The 19294-nt window shown below is 48.2% G+C and overlaps 1 protein-coding gene across 1 annotated transcript in view; it reads left to right on the top strand.

The window, feature by feature from the left end:
• Window positions 1-2831: 2831 nt before the first annotated feature.
• Window positions 2832-19294, top strand: part of ADAMTS15 (ADAM metallopeptidase with thrombospondin type 1 motif 15) — a 91208-nt gene continuing 74745 nt past the window's right edge. The window contains exon 1 of the mRNA XM_088476276.1: window positions 2832-3874. Within this exon, the coding sequence (XP_088332402.1) occupies window positions 2912-3874 (963 nt within the window). The 5' untranslated portion in view covers window positions 2832-2911. The remainder of the gene's footprint in view (window positions 3875-19294) is intronic.

Here is a 19294-nt window from a genome sequence, read left to right as displayed (position 1 = left end):
AGCCTTAGGGGTCTATTTACTAAGCAGTGTTAGGAGACAGAGTGAAAAGTGATAAGAAAGTGATAAGGTGCCAGCCAATCAGCTCCCAACTGTCATTTTTCAAACACAGCCTGTGACATGCCAGTTGGGAGCTGATTGGCTGGCACAGACTTATCACTTTTCACTCGGTCTCCTAACACTGCTTAGTAACTAGTTCCAAAAGTGACCACACTGGACATATGGGGGAGATCTATAAAATGATAGGTAGGTGCTGTTTGGTTGCTATGGGCAACTTCTCCATTCTTTAGAAGCTTTGATACATCTCCGCTTTAGCTTGTAACGACGTAGGGAGAATGAGGCAGCTGCAAATGGAGAAACCACACAGATTTGCGCATCAAGGCCGCGCTTGTGATCAGAGCCGGATTAAGGGGAGGGCGACAGGGACGGTCGTCCAGGAGCCGCCACACACAGAGGGGCCCTCACACAGGGTCAGTGTGACCCTGCCGAGAACAGGTGTCCAGCTGGACACCTGTTCCCGGCTCACCAGCCGCGGCTATTCTACCTAATGGAGCAGCACAGTTAGTATCTAGGGAGGAAAGGGGCCGGCTTCACATGCTAGCGGATGCAGGGGAGGGTTCTGAGTATCTATAAACCCCTCCTCCTCACTACAGTGACTGGCTGCATCAGGGGCAGAGCCAATCCGGCAAGCCCCACCCCCATAAACTCACGGATTGAGACTTTGCATTGCGGGGGGTGGGGCCTAATGGATTGAGGTGCCCGGTCCCTGTTGCAACTTGGACTGGTCCTACAGCAGCTGCTGCATCAAGTGAAGGTAAGTTTGTGTACTGTTTCAGTGTGTCTCTATGTGGGGATGTAGTGAGGATACCGGTGGGCGCTATCCCACCTGCCGATATCCTGACATGGGACTAAAGATAGGCGTCGAAATCTCGACACCTATCATTAGCCCCACCCAACACCCGGCTTACCAAACGAAAGTAAGCAGGTTGTTTTAGCGTGTAGCCGCGAGGGGGGAGGGTTTGCTTTAGGGACCCCCCGGGGGGACGTAGGGTTAGGCACCCCCCCGGGAGGGTTAGGGCAGGGAAAGGGGGGGTTAGGGTTAGGCACCACTCGGGGGGGTTAGGGTTAAGCACTTCCCCGGGAGGGTTAGGTTTGGGATTGGGGGGGGTTAGGTTTAGGCACTAACGGGGGGAGGTTAGGGTTAGGCACTATGGGGGGAGGTTAGGGTTAGACACCACTAAGGGAGGGTTAGGGTAGGGAGAGGGGAGGGTTAGAGTACTTACCTGATGCTGCCGGGATTCCGACCCGTCGGGCAGCCGCTGTCGGTATTGATCTGGCGGTTTAGCCGCCGGCATTATGTACCGATTGTGTATGTATGTATGTGATTCTGTGTGTATATGTGTCATGGTGTATATGTGTATACTGTGTATGTGTTAATGTGCATATATGTGTGAGTGTATGTTGTATATGTATATTTAGGACCCCCACTCCCAAAGAAAATCCTGAGTTTCCCCCTGTCTTCATGTGGCCGGGAGGCGGGGGGGGGGGGGGGAGCTCTGTGTGGTGCTTTAAGGTGGGGGGATAGGCTCTGTGTGGCCTGGAGGGGGCCCCCACAACTTAGTTGCCCTGGGGCCCCCACAGGCCTTAATCCACTCAGGGAATAGAAGGCAAACAACAGAGCTGTACTTATTGGTGAGATTTGCCCACACTTATGAACAGCATCATAGAAAATAGGGCCCAAGCCCTGTGTATCATCTCCGTTGTGAGAAAAATAAGGTTTGTATCCTTCCTGCACCAGTGATTCTGCAGGGTACAGACAGACAGTGACAGCACGCCGCTGAGGTCACAGAATTACCGCCGGGCTGAAGTGAGGCCAACATCAGATCATCGTGTAACGAGCTGGAGGAGGAGTTTTCATAATAATACTTGTAGTAAGTAAAGCAATCAGCTAAATAATAATAATGAGTCCCAGCTGTTCTGCTGGACACTAGTTGCATGGCGGTCTCTTACTATTACATCTTTTAAAAAAAAGAGAGAGAGAGAGAGAGAAAATCTCTGGAGGAAAAAGTTTTAGAAAGTACAGTAACTTCTTTCCAGCATCTTAAAATCAACCATAAGGAGTCAGAATAACAGTGCGGTTATATACATGTACACTGGGGACTTCTGGACCAGTTCCTCCATTCAGGTCACAGGGGAGCGGCCTGGTTGCATTCTGGTAACTGTCCTGCTGAACACAACATATCTGTGTCAGGCCACTCGCTGCCTCTAAATTGTTAAAGCATTGTGCAGAGGAGAGCTGGCTGAGGCAGGGAGAAAACAGCTGCTTCTAACAGATGATGAGATTTGCTGGCTCTTTAAACCCTGCCGGCAATGGAAGGAGAGGGAGGCTGTGTGTGTGTGTGTGTGTGTGTGTGTGTGTTTCTGATAATGAGCTACAAGTCCAATAAGCCTTCACAGCACCTCCCAGAAAAAAAAAACTCTTTGCACAGGACAGGGATGTATATATAGCCCTGGAAGAGGCTGATACTGCCCTGTGTGCAGACAGGTAGAGGAGCTGCAGCATGCACAGTAAGACTCAACCAGTGGGACACACAGCAACATGAACATCTGGATTAGTGGCTGAAGGACCAGCTCAGGCTCTTACTACTAGTGAATGGGGCAGCTGACTACACCTCAGCCTTACGGACATCTCTCACTTTCCTTTCCAATTTTTGCAGAATTTTTGTCATTAAATTTGTAGCAACCTTTAAATGGTGGATAGTTTTTTTTGTTTTTGTTCTGTATTCTTGCAATGTTTTTTGGAGATATTTTTGCACGACTGCAATAGTTTTTTTTTTTTTCCTTTTTCTCCATAAAGTACAGTTTTTTTTTTTTCCCCTCTCCAGTTTTTGGCCGATTTGTGGTCAGAAACACCATGAACACACACCTGGCTGTCACCTCGCTGCTGGCTTTAGATTTCTTCTTTCTCAGTCCTTCTTTGTGTTCCTCTTTGGAAGGAGTTCTGGTCACCCCCAAAAAGCTGGATTCCGACATAAATGGAAGGAAGTATTTTAAAGAGGGCAATGAGCAGGCTAAAGACTTGGGAGTCATCTTCCAGATCTCAGCTTTCCAGGAGGATTTCTATCTAAATTTGAGTCCCGATTCTCAGTTTCTTGCACCAGCTTTCACCATGCATTTTCCTGGTGCTCTCCCCAAACCGTCGCAAAGCCTGAGACGTTGTTTCTACTCTGGAGACGTCAATTCCGACCGGGACTCCTTTGCTGCTCTGAGCCTCTGCGGAGGACTTCGGGGGGCTTTCGGCTACCAAGGGGTGGAATATTTAATCAGCCCTTTGAAAAACGGCACGTGGGACCAGTTTCAAAGTGGCCAGCAGGGGCCGCACCTGCTGCAGCGAAGGAGAGCGCAGCATCAATCCGTGGACACCACCTCCAGGTGTGGGGTTGGCTCTGGTTTGAACCATGGCATCATGGAGGCTCTAGAGAGATACAAAGGCTCTAAGCACAACAAAAGCCAAGCCAATGGCACCAGGGCCAGGGGCAGTCAGCGCTCCAGGCGTTTTGCATCTATTACCAGGTACGTGGAGACCTTGATTGTGGCTGATGAGACAATGCTCAAGTTCCACGGAGATGACCTCCAGCACTATTTGCTCACCCTAATGGCTACGGCAGCTCGTCTATACCGCCACCCGAGCATCCAGAATCCCATCAACATTGCCGTGGTAAAGTTTATGGTTCTAACTGATGATGGGAAGGGACCCAAAGTTACCACCAATGCTGCCATGACACTGAGAAGCTTCTGTGCCTGGCAGAAGAAATGGAACAAAGTGAGTGACAAGCACCCCGAATATTGGGACACCGCTATCCTCTTCACCAAACAGGTGAGCCTCTAAGAGCAAGACATGACCCATGTCAGGTCCCAGGGTTCAGGGAGAACTCAAAGTGTATGTGTGATGTCTGTTCATGTTATATCATCCGCTGCTTTAACATAGGCTTATAGAAATCAGAATTCTCTGCCCTGTGTAATTAGAATCCCCTAAAAATAAATGTTATCTCTATAAAAGTTGTACAGATTGTAAACATTGGCATTACACCATATCATATGTTTAAGTAGAAGTTCTGGTCTGCCAAAGGAGGAAACTAAAGCCTGGGGTCTGTCAAGACAATATGGATGTAAAGCTGGATACACACTATTCGATAGGGTACAATATATCATTCCGATGCAGATCCGAACGATAATTTGTACACATCGTACAGCGTGTAGCCCCAATCCGTCACTCACGGCGGTCGTTCATCGCATGGTCCCATCTGCTGTTTTGCACGTCAGATGGGACAATGCAATGAACGATGTGGTATCGTTAAATGCAGAATGTAACAACACATCGCGCCGGCGTACAGCGGACCGTGCACTCTCTATGGCGCGCGCAATGTATCGTTACATCGCAATGCACTGTCTCTTGGTCACACATCGTATAGTGAGCACCCAGCTTAAGGATTCTCTTCTTGGCAATAGAATAATGTGGCCTCAACTTCATGGCGTGATTCCAGCTGGGTAATAACAGGTGGGGGACGCGGTCGATGTGGGACGCGGTCGATCTGACCATTTTCCTCCCTACTGAGAATTCTTTTTATGACATTTGACAAACACTATGTGAAAGTGTTTTACACGGTCAGTCTTGGACTCATGTTCACTACACATAGAAAAAAATAGACCCAACAAGACAGATACAGATGAGAGTTCACGGTAAGGAAAAGCTAGTGCAGAGAGATGAATGAATGTAGGTCTATGGCAGCTGGGTAGATCAGGACACAGGGACAGACCACAGGAAGATCCTGCAGCAAAATCCATAACAACACAGAGAGACCGGTTACTCCCCATCACAGTCACATCCTGTACTTCAGCAGGTGGAGGCAGAGCCGTGTGTCAGGGAACTAATGACACATTACCCTTTCATCTCACTGACACGCAGTCTGCTGCCTGCACTGTATTTAGCAGGTTTACACAAGGAAGACAGAGTAGAATCTTTATTTTAAGTCCCACATGAGCACTGGAGCCGCAGTCCGGTGTCATCTAGCAAAGCAATATAAAGACGCTTTAGGAACCTTTTGTAACAGGATCCAGGACTTGTAACATGTTCATCCTGGCTGATGTTCAGACCGGGACAGGGATATGTATTCATAAAGTACTGACCCATGCCACAACGCTGTAAGATGGTATCACCAGCACCCAATGGCTGCTCACCAGGCAGGGCTAAGAATGTAGAGCACAGCTCTCAAACCAGACTTGTGAAAACCGAACTGGCCATAAATAGAGTTATTCTTGTTTAAGGGGGTTGTGTCTGCTGCAGTGCCTTATGCCAGTGGCACCTGTATTAATGCTGTTTATGTGTGTGTCTGCTTTTTTGATACTTTTATTTATTTTCAACAAATAGACCTCAAACCCCAAATCTGGGCTGGCAGTCCGGCAGCCTGCTACCCGACTGTCATATCCCGGCGAGGGTGAAATGCCGGGCGTCTATATCTAGACGCCTGTCATTTCCCCGACGCCGGGAGACAGGCGACTGGCATCCTGATCGAAGGGATACCGGGCGCCACGAGCGGACAGCCTCGGGGGGGGAGGGTTAGGTTTAGGGCACCCGGGTGGGGGCTTAGGGTTAGGCACCCACCCGGGAGGGTTAGGGTTAGGCTAGGGGGAGGGAGGGTTAGGGTTAGGCACCCCGGGGGGAGGTTAGGGTTAGGCACTTAGAGGGGGGATTAGGGTTAGGCACAGGGGGGGAGGTTAGGGTTAGGTACTCCTAAGGAGGGTTAGGGGGGTTAGGTTAGTAGATACTTACCTTAGGACGATCGGGATTTCCAGCGCTGTCGGGCTTCCGCTGCCGGGCTCTGCTGGTTTGTCGGGCTGCCGCTGCTGGGATTCGAGCTCCCGGCCATGCGGCAGCCGGGATATCATACCGATTCCGTGCTGAGCATGGGCGAGCAGCCAATACGGGTTGCTCACCCATGTGAGCGCATTAATATGGCATGGAGGTCAATGTGTGCTCCAAGTGATTGCTGAATTGTATATGTAACTGTATCTATGGTTAAACACATGGATATGCCAGCCATGGTGGTGCATGATGACCAATGTTTGCACTGTCTGCTGGGGGGAGTTAGACATTTTGGTAGCGTTCCTATGTGCGGATTAAGTGGATTTCATTTTGCGGATGGGATTATCGGCATGAGCCTGTGACTGTGGTGCTTCCCACAAAACTTTTCCTCCCTGCAAAAGAGCTGGAACTCCAGATACATTTCTGAATTTGACGTAAACTTTGACCAATGTTAATTGAAAACTATAAACAACTGACAGTGATTCATATAATGAAGTCCCGGGGTCCCCTCACTCCCATGGTCACTGTATAACTAATGAGCCTGAAACGATCAGGAGGAAAGAGGAAGAGTGTCAATGAATGAAGAGGATTGTCCTAAAGTGGTAGCGAGTTGGTCTTGGACATTTCCAGCCCACGACTATAGTTGTAGAATGATTTTACAGATGTGAAACATTCTGGGTGGATAAGTGATGGCTCTTGTACATAGAGAGGCTTTGCAGGGCTGCACTTTGTGCCTGCATGATAAAGTGCACCTGTCCCCAGCACACAGCAGAGGAGACTGACGGTTTCTTGGCTGCACAATGTTAATGATTATACAGAGTATCTAGTCACTAAGAACCAGTGACACTTTCTAACACACACATTTTCTCATACAGGGAGCTGATTCTAAGCAAGGCGCAAAGCAAAAAAAAAAAACAAGTAACTGTATCTGGAACAAACCATGGACCAGATTCAGACCCGCTGCTCGATGCGTATGCCAGTTCGGCAAGGCAGGCGATCGCACAGCAAGGCATTAGCACGCCCACTGTGTCTTGGCATGTGATCGCTTGGTGAATGCAGACGCCCACCAGCCAGTCTAAAGATGCCCACTTGCGCACGTCATCTCCAGGAGGTGTATGTAACCATTGGTACATTGAGGACCGTCGGAAGCGAACGCAGCGCTTGTGGCTGACTATTCCCTACCACAAGCACTGCGAGCACTTCAGTGTGAAATGCAACCAAGTGATGTGTACTATGACGCTACCTGTTAATGATGCACGCCTCTGAAACGGCGTTAAGATGCTCAGGCACGCCTGCGTTCGCACCTCCACTCCCCCGTTTCTAGTGGTCTGCCCCTGTCACCACCCACAAACGGCTTCTCCTGGCACTCATTGTACAGGGCAGTCTATGCGCAGTGAGGTGACGCTCCCCGCTCGCTCACACTGGTTCACGCACGCATATGCTTGCGCAGATTGTAAAGATCATCTGGCTGCGTGCGAACGCTTCCTAGCGAGGGGGTCTGAATCGGGCCCCATGTGCAATGCAAAGGGGGGCAAATAATTTTTTTTTCATGCAGGCCAAATACCGGCTGCTTTTGCTGGACTAGAGTTGGCCATCGACCATGTATAACCACCGACCATAGATGTTTTTGCCATTGATGGTGAAGATCCGCCATCGATGGTACAGAGCCACCAATGTGTTTGTTTTTTTTCTTTATACTTGGTGCCAGGACACTGGGCCTGATTCAGACCCGGTCGCAAGCGCTGAGTGCTCGCATCCGGGTCGATGGTGGCCCAGAGCGCATGCGCGCGACGGAGCCGGCTCCGTCGTGCGCATGTGCGAGACCCGGATAGCGACGGGCAATCCGTCGCTCCGGGTCTCGCACCAAAGGGGGCATGCTGTCGATGTTGAGTGATAGCACGCCCCCTTTGGTGGGCGGGCCGGGGGGGTGGCTGCCCAGACGGAGGCGTTCCCATGAGAATGTCTACCATCTGGGGGCGGCCCCACTGACATCACAAGTGATGTCAGTGGGAGAGCTTTCGGCTCTGTTTGAACCGAAATCTCTATGGGGCTTGCGGCCACGAGACCCTACCACAAGGGTCTCATCACAAGCCCGATGGTCGCGATGGTCTTGACCATCGCGACCATCATCCTGGCCACTCGCATTAGCTGTGGGTGGCAACCCACAGCAATGCGAGCGGCCAGGAGGCCGCTCCATTTAAAAAAAAAAGACGCCCTGATTCAGAGCGATCGCTCTGTCAGAGCGTCTGGCTCTGAATCGGGGCCACTGTGCCTAGCTCTGCCCCCAATGTGACCTATGAAGCCCGGCTCCCACCTCTGATTGGCCCACTGCGTAATATCGCAGGGATGACCATTAGTGGGTGAAACCATCGATGGTTCCCCTGCCGATGGTTTCATACCATCAAGCTTAACCACCGATTACACCATCGATGGTTAACCCACATGCAGCGCAGCTTGGCTTTACCTAGGTGCACAGATATTTGCTTTTTGTTTGCTTCACTTTACTACCCTCCACTAGCTTAGAGTACATCTTTTATTTATGCCCAAACACTGCAGTTACCTAGGACATGGGGGTTTATTCATACTTGAGGGCCGATTAGCCCCCAATCATTAAGTATCCAACTTGCCAAGATTTGCAGTGGTGGATACTAAAATACCTTAGCAAATCCATTGCTCCATTGTGGGGATGGCTGGGGATTCTGTAAAGTGTCCGTCCTCGCGATACCTACCAGCGCTGACCCGGCCGTGTTAGTGCACATTCGTAAATTAAGTTCACACATGTGCACTACCGGAGGGATGCAGGGAAGAGGACAATGAGGGATACTAACATATCCCTGTTCGCAATGCAGACCTCCTTCCCAACACAGGGCGGGACAGTGTGGGGGTCATTCGTGGCGCGACTTAGGGGGAGGGGGTGGCAGCGCGATCGCCCACTGCTATACAATGCAGAGATTACTGGCATTGTACAGCGGGGGACGTGGCTACGATAATGCGATTCAGTGCGAATAATGTAATCTGCCGCCCAGACCACCCACTTCACCCAGTAAGTAGGTGGTTGGGGGGGGGGGGGTGTACAGGCAAATTTAAATTGGCCGCTCGGCCGCTTAAGTGAATGTCCACCTTAATTCAGAAAGTCACTGGTAAGCATTCTTATCTGCTGCTGAGTCCAGCACCCTCTAGCAGAGGTGACCCAGCTTAATGAGTACATGTGGGGTGGGGGGGCAGGACGTAGGACATAAAGACATAAAGAGGCATCTGCCTTTCTAGGGGTGACTGGGATAACTTTGAGAGGTTACATCCTAACAGTGATCACATGGTTCTGTAGAGATTGCTGGGAAGTTGTGACAACTAATATAAATGCTGTACAGTATATTCATCCAGTCATGGCACCTTACTAAGGTAATGCTGTGTAATAATATATTGTATACTAAAGCTGAGACTTGTACAACTGCATAAGTAATAAGGACATAAATAGAGTTAGACCTATATTGTACATTGGATGGCATTATTGTATGCATAATATCCTGTCTGTAACCATCTGCGCCGTGTTACCATCCTTCACGCCTCTGCCCATGCATGAAAGGACTCGCTCCATGGCCCATATTATCCATGAGCACAGACTTTATCCTACACCTACTAGGATAATGCAGAGAAACAAATGCCTGGTCACGTCCCCTGACTCCTGTTAGTACTGCATCAGGCTGGCTGGAAAATCACTGGAGTTACAGAACGTTCTGCCTCATCCCCTCCAATTCTATATATAAGGCAAAGGACTATACTCCCAGCATTAATCTGATGTCACTTTACATGTAGGTGTAACACTCTCCAATAATTTCGTCCCTTCCTTGTCTTATTCATCCCCATTTGCCCCACTGGGACATTCAGATCAGCCTACGGTCCTCTTCTCCATCAATTGGCAGCCAACCCAACCCCGCTCTATGGGCCTGATTCAGAGCTGAACGCTCTGACCAGAGCGCTCGCTCTGAATCAGGGCCCTCCTCCATGAAAATTGAGCGGCCTCCTGGCCGCTCGTATAGCTGTGGGTGTCCACCCACAGCATATGCGAGCGGCCAAAAAGATGGTCGCGATGGTCTTGACCATCGCGACCATCGGACTTGCGACGGAGACCCTGCGGTAGGGTCTCCCTGCCACAAGCCCTGGAGTGATTTTGGCTCTATCAGAGCCAAAATCACACCCACTGACATCACTAGTGATGTCAGTGGGGCCGGCTTCAGACGGTAGGCGTTCCCATGGGAACGCCTCCGTCTGGCAGGCACGCCCCCGGCACGCCCACCAAAGGGGGCGTGCTGTCAATCAACATCGACAGCACGCCCCCTTTGGTGCGAGACTCATAGCGACGGCCGGCCGTCGCTATGCGGGTCTTGCGCATGCGCATTGGGGAACATCGACACGCTTGCGAGCGTACTGCCGCTCGCGAGCGGGTCTGAATGACCCCCAATTTGCTATAGAAATCTCTATTAAAGCAGCACTAAAGGTGCGTAAACACTCAACGATTTTTTGTACGATTTAATTATAACGACGTCGTTATCGTTCAAAAAATCGTTCAGTGTAAAACGATAAACGATGAACGATTATCGTTCATGCGCGTTCACGTTTGTCGATTGTAGTTTGTAGTTCAGTCAGACCGGCCAACTGAGCGATTTTCAATTGAAGTTGCAACATTTTTCCTTCAACAGACAGAAAATCGTTTATTACGTAAAGTAAAACCAACTACTTTGTAAAACGATTTTCGTTCACTTTTTCAAGGGAAAAACTGAACGAAAATCGTTCAACGAAAATCGTTCATTACTTACATCATTGTGTGTGTGTGTGCGCAGCTTAACAGCTGCATACAAGCTGTTTAGGGCTGTCAGGCCAGCAACTTAGGCCCTCATTCAGAGCCACTCGCTAGCGGCAGTACGCTCGTTCCGAGCGATGTTCGCACATCTGCGCATGCGTACGGATCGTTATACGCATGCGCGAACCAGTCAGTGCGGCCGAAATTCATGTGCTCGCAATATAGCGAATGCCTGCTATTTTGAGTGACAGAATGAGGTATATGTGGGTGGTAAGAGGGGAAGGTGCTTGAAAATGGGGAGTGGAGATCCGAACGCAGGCGTGCTTAAAGGTCAAAACGGGCGTTTTATGGGTGTGCATAATTAATGCAGCAGTGTCATTGACCACGTCACTGGGTTATTTTATAGCCAGAACTGCTCGCAAGATTGTGGTAGCAAAAACCAACCACAAGAATAGCGAGCAGTTCATACGCTGGTCGATGTACTCGATTAATCTAATAAATAGCGGACATGACGTATGGTGCGAGCGGCCAGGGGGCGTTTTTAACAAATAAACGAGCGTATGTTTTGCTCGCTCGTTCAGACTTAGAGGTGTGAACAGACTGCAATTTGCGAACGGATCATTTGAATAGCCACCCCTTGTTTTTGAACGAACGACCGCAAATAGCGAACGGCTCTGAATCAGGCCCTTAATTGACTGCAGCTCCTCAGCATTAATACCAAGCTTTTCAGAATATACAAGTTCATCAATGTTAAAGAGTCCATAGCAAACAAATATAGAACAGATGTAAAAAAACAAAACAAACCCAGCACATTTCAAAATCATATAAACTACGGCTGGTAATGACTTACTAGACAACCGTCATATCTTGTGCAATGCTGACAATTTGTTCTACGCCAGCAGGCGCTTTCTCCAGGTTAACCATTTACATGCTGCATTTGAAATAAAACTTTATGGGCCTGATTCAGAGCCACTCGTAAGCGGCCGCTCGTTCGTTCTGACCGATGTTCGCTCATCTGCGCATGCGTACGGATCGTTATACGCACGCGGGAACCAGTCAGTGCGGCCGAAATTCATGTGCTCGCAAAATAGCGAATGCCTGCTAATTTGAGTGACAGGAGGCGTATGTGGGTGGTAACGGGGGAAGGTGCTTGAAAACGGGGGAGTGGAGATCCGATCGCAGGCGTGCTTAAAGGTCAAAACGGGCGTTTTATGGGTGTGCATAATTAATACAGCAGCGTCATTGACCACGTCACTGGGTTATTTTAAAGCCAGAACTGCTCGCAAAATTGTGGTAGTAAAAACCAACCCCAAGAATAGCGAGCAGCTCAGACCCTGTTCGATGTACTCGATTAATCTAATAAATAGCGGACATGACGTAGGATGCGAGCGGCCAGGGGGCGTAGTTTCCCAAAAAACGACCGCAAGTTTTGTTCGCTCGTTCAGACCTAGAGGCGTGAACAGACCGCAAACAGCGAACGGTTCATTTGAATAGCCACCCCTATTTTCTGGACGAGCGAGCGCAAATAGCGACCGGCTCTGAATCAGGCCCTATAGTAGCAATCACAACATCTACACAACGGTAGTTACAGGATCTTGTAACCATCCGGAATGTATACGTCTTCTGTCTAGATGTGATGGATGCCCTGTTTGTGCTTTAAGATATAAGAAAATCCCAAATAATATACAAATAAATATTCCAGAATCAGCCTTTGCTTACTGTGGGGGGTTGTGCAGTGTTACTATGTATATCACAATGACTTTATTCATAGTACTCTTATTGGTTTATGCCTTACGTGCCCGGTATATAGTGCTGCCACATAAACGGTGTATACTCTAGCACCATGGACCTGACTCACTACTGACTGCAACTGCGATTCCGCACGCACTCGGCCGAATATTGCGTGTGCGCGAACGCTCCACTGGTGACGAGGCGGGTGGTTGGAGAAACGCAGGTGTGCCAGTGCGTTTGAACGCCGTTGCAGGGGCGTGCATAAATGATCCACTGCGATGCCATACGCAGCCTGAGACCTCATAGCGTGGGACGAGGTTAGCAATTCCTGAGTAAAGTCAGGGCTTGTGCAAGTGTGCGTGAGGCTGCGATGGTACTCCATGTAACCGATGGTTTCGCAGTCTTGCTAAATATTATGGATGTGTGTAAGGTAAAGTGGGCATTCTTGTGTAGTGCAGCAGTGGCATATCGATCGCAATGGATAAGCATACCATCGCAGTGGTACTGCGTGAGTAATCGCTATTGCATTTGCAGTTGACATCGGTAGTGAATCAGGCCCCATGTCCTGTATACAGTGCAATTCCCATACACTACCTATTATATACAGTAGCTCTATATATTAGCACAACGCCTCCTGCTGTTTAGCAAATACTGCACATAGCATAATGCAGATTTCTGCCCAGTATACAGTGCAGTCCCCATGCACTACCTATTATATACAGTAACTCTATATATTAGCGCAACGCCTCCTGCTGTTTAGCAAATACTGCACATAGCATAATGCAGATTGCTGCCCAGTATACAGAGCAGTCCCCATGCACTACCTATTATATACAGTAGCTCTATATATTAGCGCAACGCCTCCTGCTGTTTAGCAAATACTGCACATAGCATAATGCAGATTGCTGCCCTGTATACAGTGCTGTCCCCATACACTACCTTTTATATACAGTAGCTCTATATATTAGCACAACGCCTCCTGCTGTTTAGTAAATACTGCACATAGCATAATGCAGATTGCTGCCCAGTATACAGTGCAGTCCCCATGCACTACCTATTATATACAGTAGCTCTATATATTAGCGCAACGCCTCCTGCTGTTTAGCAAATACTGCACATACTGTAGCATAATGCAGATTGCTGCCAGGTATACAGAGCAGTCCCCATGCACTACCCATTATATACAGTAGCTCTATATATTAGCACAACGCCTCCTGCTGTTTAGCAAATACTGCACATAGCATAATGCAGATTGCTGCCCAGTATACAGTGCAGTCCCCATACACTACCTATTATATACAGTAGCTCTATATATTAGCACAACGGCTCCTGCTGTTTAGCAAATACTGCACATAGCATAATGCAGATTGCTGCCCAGTATACAGTGCAGTCCCCATGCACTACCTATTATATACAGTAGCTCTATATATTAGCACAACGCCTCCTGCTGTTTAGTAAATACTGCACATAGCATAATGCAGATTGCTGCCCTCTATACAGTTCAGTCCCCATGCACTACCTATTATATACAGTAGCTCTATATATTAGCACAACACCTCCTGCTGTTTAGTAAATACTGCACATAGCATAATGCAGATTGCTGCCCAGTATACAGAGCAGTCCCCATACACTACCTGTTATATACAGTAGCTCTATATATTAGCGCAACGCCTCCTGCTGTTTAGTAAATACTGCACATAGCATAATGCAGATTGCTGCCCAGTATACAGTGCTGTCCCCATACACTACCTGTTATATACAGTAGCTCTATATATTAGCACAACGCCTCCTGCTGTTTAGCAAATACTGCACATAGCATAATGCAGATTGCTGCCCAGTATACAGAGCAGTCCCCATGCACTACCTATTATATACAGTAGCTCTATATATTAGCACAATGGCTCCTGCTGTTTAGCAAATACTGCACATAGCATAATGCAGATTGCTGCCAGGTACAGAGTGCAGTCCTCATGCAAAACATGAAATCTGACAGAGTTTCCCAAACTCCGCCATTACAGTCCAGGTTTTAAGGATATCCATGCTTGAGCACAGGTGACTTATTTAGTCCCTCAGTCAATTTGATTTAACCATCTGGACTAAACCATGGATATCCTTAAAACCTGGACTGTAATGGCGAAGTTTTGGGAAACTCTGCAATATGATATAGCCCACTTTCCAGCACATACAGCCCTTTGTCCGGGGTCATTACAACCCTGTGCCTAGAATACAGGATAGTCCACATGCTGAGCACATAGTAAAGACCCACCATTACACAGTACACATTATAACCTCCATCATTCCTCTTGTAGCCCAATATACCTTACTGCCCCATGACTATCATTGCACCCACACACACTGCGTTGCCACCTTCAGTGGAGTTTGAGGGCCTCATTCAGAGACGGGTGCAAATGGCTTCTCAGCTGCGATCCCGTACGCAGCTCGCTTGTTAAAATATGCAATTTCACAGCCGTCTAGCTTCGTATTGAGGCGCCCACTAACTGCTCCCCAAGTCTGCCGCTTGCATACGAGGACGCAACCATCGGACGCATATCGGTCAATAATCAACCATCTGAGCAACCCTAGGGTTGCGCCGAATGACCTTTGGGAACTGAGACGCCGATCCTAGTCTGCGACACGCCCCAGACACCATTGTGACCCTCCCCCTCTACCCCCCACAAACGCTCCCTGTCAATCAAACTGCATCCAAATCCTCACTGCGACCACCTGTGGTAATGAAACTTGCCGCATGCGCAGTGTGACTCATACGCCAGTGCACACCACCGATAGTCGCATTAACTGTGGAAACCTCGGCATTGCGTCCACCTCTGGATTACGCCTCCTGCAATGCCCCCTGGAAATGTACTACAAAGTGTTTTTGTAAATAAAAAGACTGTAGCGCTTCCAGGTTCTATCTCATACATGATGCACGCTGAGGCGCTGGCTCATAGTCGCCGACAAAGTGGCTGCAGCTGCGGTCACCTGATTTAATGCAGAACTAACGCGGGGAATCGCGCATCTGCAAATGGTAACCTGTATGCCAATTGATTTTACACCAGCCGCTGCAACCATCATCATTACTGTGTGATGCACCAGCCCCATTCTAGGTGCAAGAGATCCGTCAGAGACAGGCTGCCCTACCCCTTGCGCACAACTCATAATCGCACAGAGCTTTTGTTACTACACTCCCACAAGACAGGGTGGTTCTGTGCACTCAGATTGTGGCCGCCTGATTTCACAGAAAGACAGAACCATCCCAGGGCCTTCAGAATCAGAATAGGATGGACAAACTCGCCGTCTGCGTCTGCGCGAAGAGATCCGTCTGACTCAGAATAAGCCCTTGAGGCTCATGTTCAAACAGAAGCAACAATATTGTGCCCCAAATAGCAGATCATGATTGTACAGCTGTTACCGCAAAGTACTGTACACACTGTCCCCATTATACAGTATGTACAATAGTTTTATAGAGAGAGGACTGTGGGGCTGATTCACTACGGATCGCAATATTGCGTAGGCATGCAGTTCAAATGCGATGATATGGTAATCCATTGCAATCGCTATGCAAACTCAGCTTAAAATAAGGACGCCCACTTTACCTTACACACATCCGTAATACTTAGCAAAATAGCGAAACCATCGGTACAATCGAGCACCATCGCAGCTTCACGTACACTTGCACAAGCCCTGACCTTACTCAAAAATTGTTAACAACCATGCACGCTATGAGACCTCAGGCTGCGTATGGCATCGCAGTGGCTAATTTATGCACGCCCCTGCAACGGCATGCGAACGCACTGACACGCATGCGTTTCCCCGACCACCCTCCCCGTCCCCGTCACCACCCACAAACGGTGCTTCCTGTCAGTCACTCTGCGAGGGGTCTGCGTAGCCTCTGCAATCGCAGTCCTGATCGGTACGGGCACGTGCACTGCGATGTCCCCACATTTGACAGTAACCTTCCTTCAGTGCACCACGGTTCTGCTCCATTATTCCTTTGCTGCTGACTCTAAGCAAGGCCCAGTGTGCCACAGGGATTGGCTGTGGGGCTCTCTCTCATCTGGCGGAGTCAGTCACTCTCATCCCACGGCTCCTGACTCTGTGCTTCCTCCTGCTGTAGGAAACATTTCAGGGCTCCCCGGGGTTCACAAGAGTTCATCGCGCACAGTTCTCCATACCTCTGTCCTCATTTGCACCACTGGCCACATAAATACACATTCTACAAATATGACATGTCATTTCATTTCCTTCTCTTCCTCTGCCCGTCCCAGACAGACTGCGGGCTCTGTTTCCCGTCCTGTTTCACAGCTCATCTGTAACTGAATGTAACATGCGCTGTCTGGTTCTGTTCTGCAAGATAAGCCGCGTGCCCGGTGCCAGATTGCTCTCTGCTTCCTTGTAATGGAGATGGACATGTTCTGGGTTTCTGGGTTTGTCCAGTCTGATTGTCCATTAAAGCAGTAGTCAGCGCTCTCCCTGTCATCTACGCTGTTAAGCTTATTTTGCATTTAGTGGTTTAAATGCAAATGTAAAGTACTTTCAGTCCTATAAGTGCTAAAAGTGCTAGTTAAATAACATTATTATTATTATGATAAATGCAATATATAGACACATTAGTGTAAAAAAGCAAAGTATTGTATCCATTTTCCTAATAAACCAGCACACTATGACGTCATATAGATTTATGAATGCCGTTCAGTCGCTATTTTGCGCTGCTAGTCGCTTAAGAAAGAATTGCTTTCCAGTCTAATCGTGTGGTACCAAAGCATAAAAAGTTATTTATGTCAAAAGGGGCAACAAAATAAACAATAGTACAAGCCGATACATACGCGTGCGCACTGGTCCCAGTATACAGTCATCAATCCAGAAGTCTGCGGTCGCAAAGAAGATGTCTGTACACTGGGGTCAGGACACAAGCCTACATACCTTACAGGTTTCAGAGTTAACAAAGGGACAAATTGACAGGTTTTCATTGGTTCTTGCTTATGGTCAATCTGATCATTGGTCAGTTCATACGGTGTCATCAGGGGTATGGCTCAATCTTCCAACAGTCACATTGTGTAGCTTCCCGCCGAAGAACTGGTTAAAACTGGCTACAACACTGCATACAAGTAATAACATTCTACTCAATAACTCCCTATCATCCATAACTAGCGGACGCATGATGCAACTTCTTTGCCGATAGAAACAGATGTCTGCAAATAAACAGGGATTTAGTATGATACCAAACATGACATGTCCATTGTATTCTGAACCTTAGATCTCTTTTAAGTACATCTCACATCATAATTATTAGCTAACAATACCTTTAATAACTCTGGTTATTATCTATAATGTGTGGGAACCATTTTATATGTATGCGTTCGCATATGTGCGTCTGTGTATGTGAATACATGTGTGCGTTCGCATTTGTGCGCATTGGATTGCACCGACCCAAAGTAGCGTCCAAGTAACTCTTCATCAGACTAGAGACGACTATATCGTCAGATAATAATTGTAAAGCGATCATACCCAATTATTTGTCTTTGACAGACTATATACAGTATACTGTTGTGATGATATGAGAATATCCGATCTTGGGATTTCTGTATAAGGAATACCTTAAAAACACTACAACAGTTACAAAAGCATCTGAATACTTGAATGAGTTTGAGGACAGATAAGCCCCCTGTTTGATATGTAATTTTGTTAGGTAGCTTAAGTTTTATAAGCTGGGGGGGGGAGTGCGGTTAGGTATTGGTCATTTGAAGAGTGTAAGCCTATTGCAGGCATTAGGAGGATGGCCGATAGGACTCATATAAATAGCCTGGTGAGAGGAGCCATCTCCTCTTTCCAGTTTATTAAACCCCCCCATCTAAGCTGGTCTGTATAATTTTTTATTTTTGGGCAGCCTGGCAGGAAGCCTGGGTAGCATTTCACCTTTGAGAGTGGCAAGTTTGTCACCTCCTAAGGGGGGTCCTGGTCTCCGTCTAAGGGAGAGGCCAAGGCTGTAGCTGATGTAGTTTATACTATCCTTATACCCCACTTTCGTTTGCACCATCAAGACTAAGGGCTCTATTTACTACAATCCACATATTGAATGCAGATTGTAGTGTGATATTAACGACTGAATTCGCATTGCGAATTCAGGCAATATCACAGGGATTTACTACAAATCCCTTGCAGGGACAGAGCTTGCGAAAAAGCTCTGTCCCTGCGAATCCCCTTCGGAGCCTTATCACGGTATTTTCGCAAAAAATACCGTGATTAAGTGCCCGCGCATGCGCCGACTGGTCGCCGCTGCTACCCCCCGCCCCCGGCACTAAGCCCCGCCCCCCACAATCGCGGACCCCCCGCGACCCCCCCCAATCCCTTAATTACACTTACCTGCATGCTCCAGGCCTCCGGTGATGTTCTCCATTCCTCTGGTCAGGTGATCTCCCATACTGCACTGGGACCCGATCACCTGATGACCGGGCAGCAGTGTACTATGGGAGACCAGCTGACCGGAGGGGAGTCATCACCGGAGCCCCGATCACCGGTCCCTGGAGTCAGGTTAGTAATTTTTTTTTTTTTACTATTTTTTTTTTTCTTTTTTTTTACAGTAATAAGCTTGCGGTCTGTTTAGACCACACAGCTGATTACTGGGACCGACTCCCGGCTCTGCTCTCCCCGTTAGAGCAGGGCAGGAGCCCGGTAACCGGGGGAGACCCTGGATAACGACACCTCCAGGTGGCGTTATTATCACAGGGCTTTCCGCGATATTTTTTCACATTTTATTTTTAGTAACTCTGGTCAGATCACATTTCCCATTACAGTTATGGGAAATGCGATCTGCTTTACTAAAAATAAGTGATACTTAGGGGTTGGAGTAGAATTTTACGAATTCTACTCCAATTGCCCTGTAATAACTATAGGTGATACTAAAATAA

Source organism: Taudactylus pleione, unplaced genomic scaffold (assembly GCF_031769625.1).
Source record: "Taudactylus pleione unplaced genomic scaffold, aTauple2 ptg000185l, whole genome shotgun sequence".
In the NCBI taxonomy this organism is placed as follows: Eukaryota; Metazoa; Chordata; class Amphibia; order Anura; family Myobatrachidae; genus Taudactylus; species Taudactylus pleione.
The sequence above is the reverse complement of the archived record's forward strand: the minus strand, read 5'-3'. Positions and strand labels throughout refer to the sequence as shown.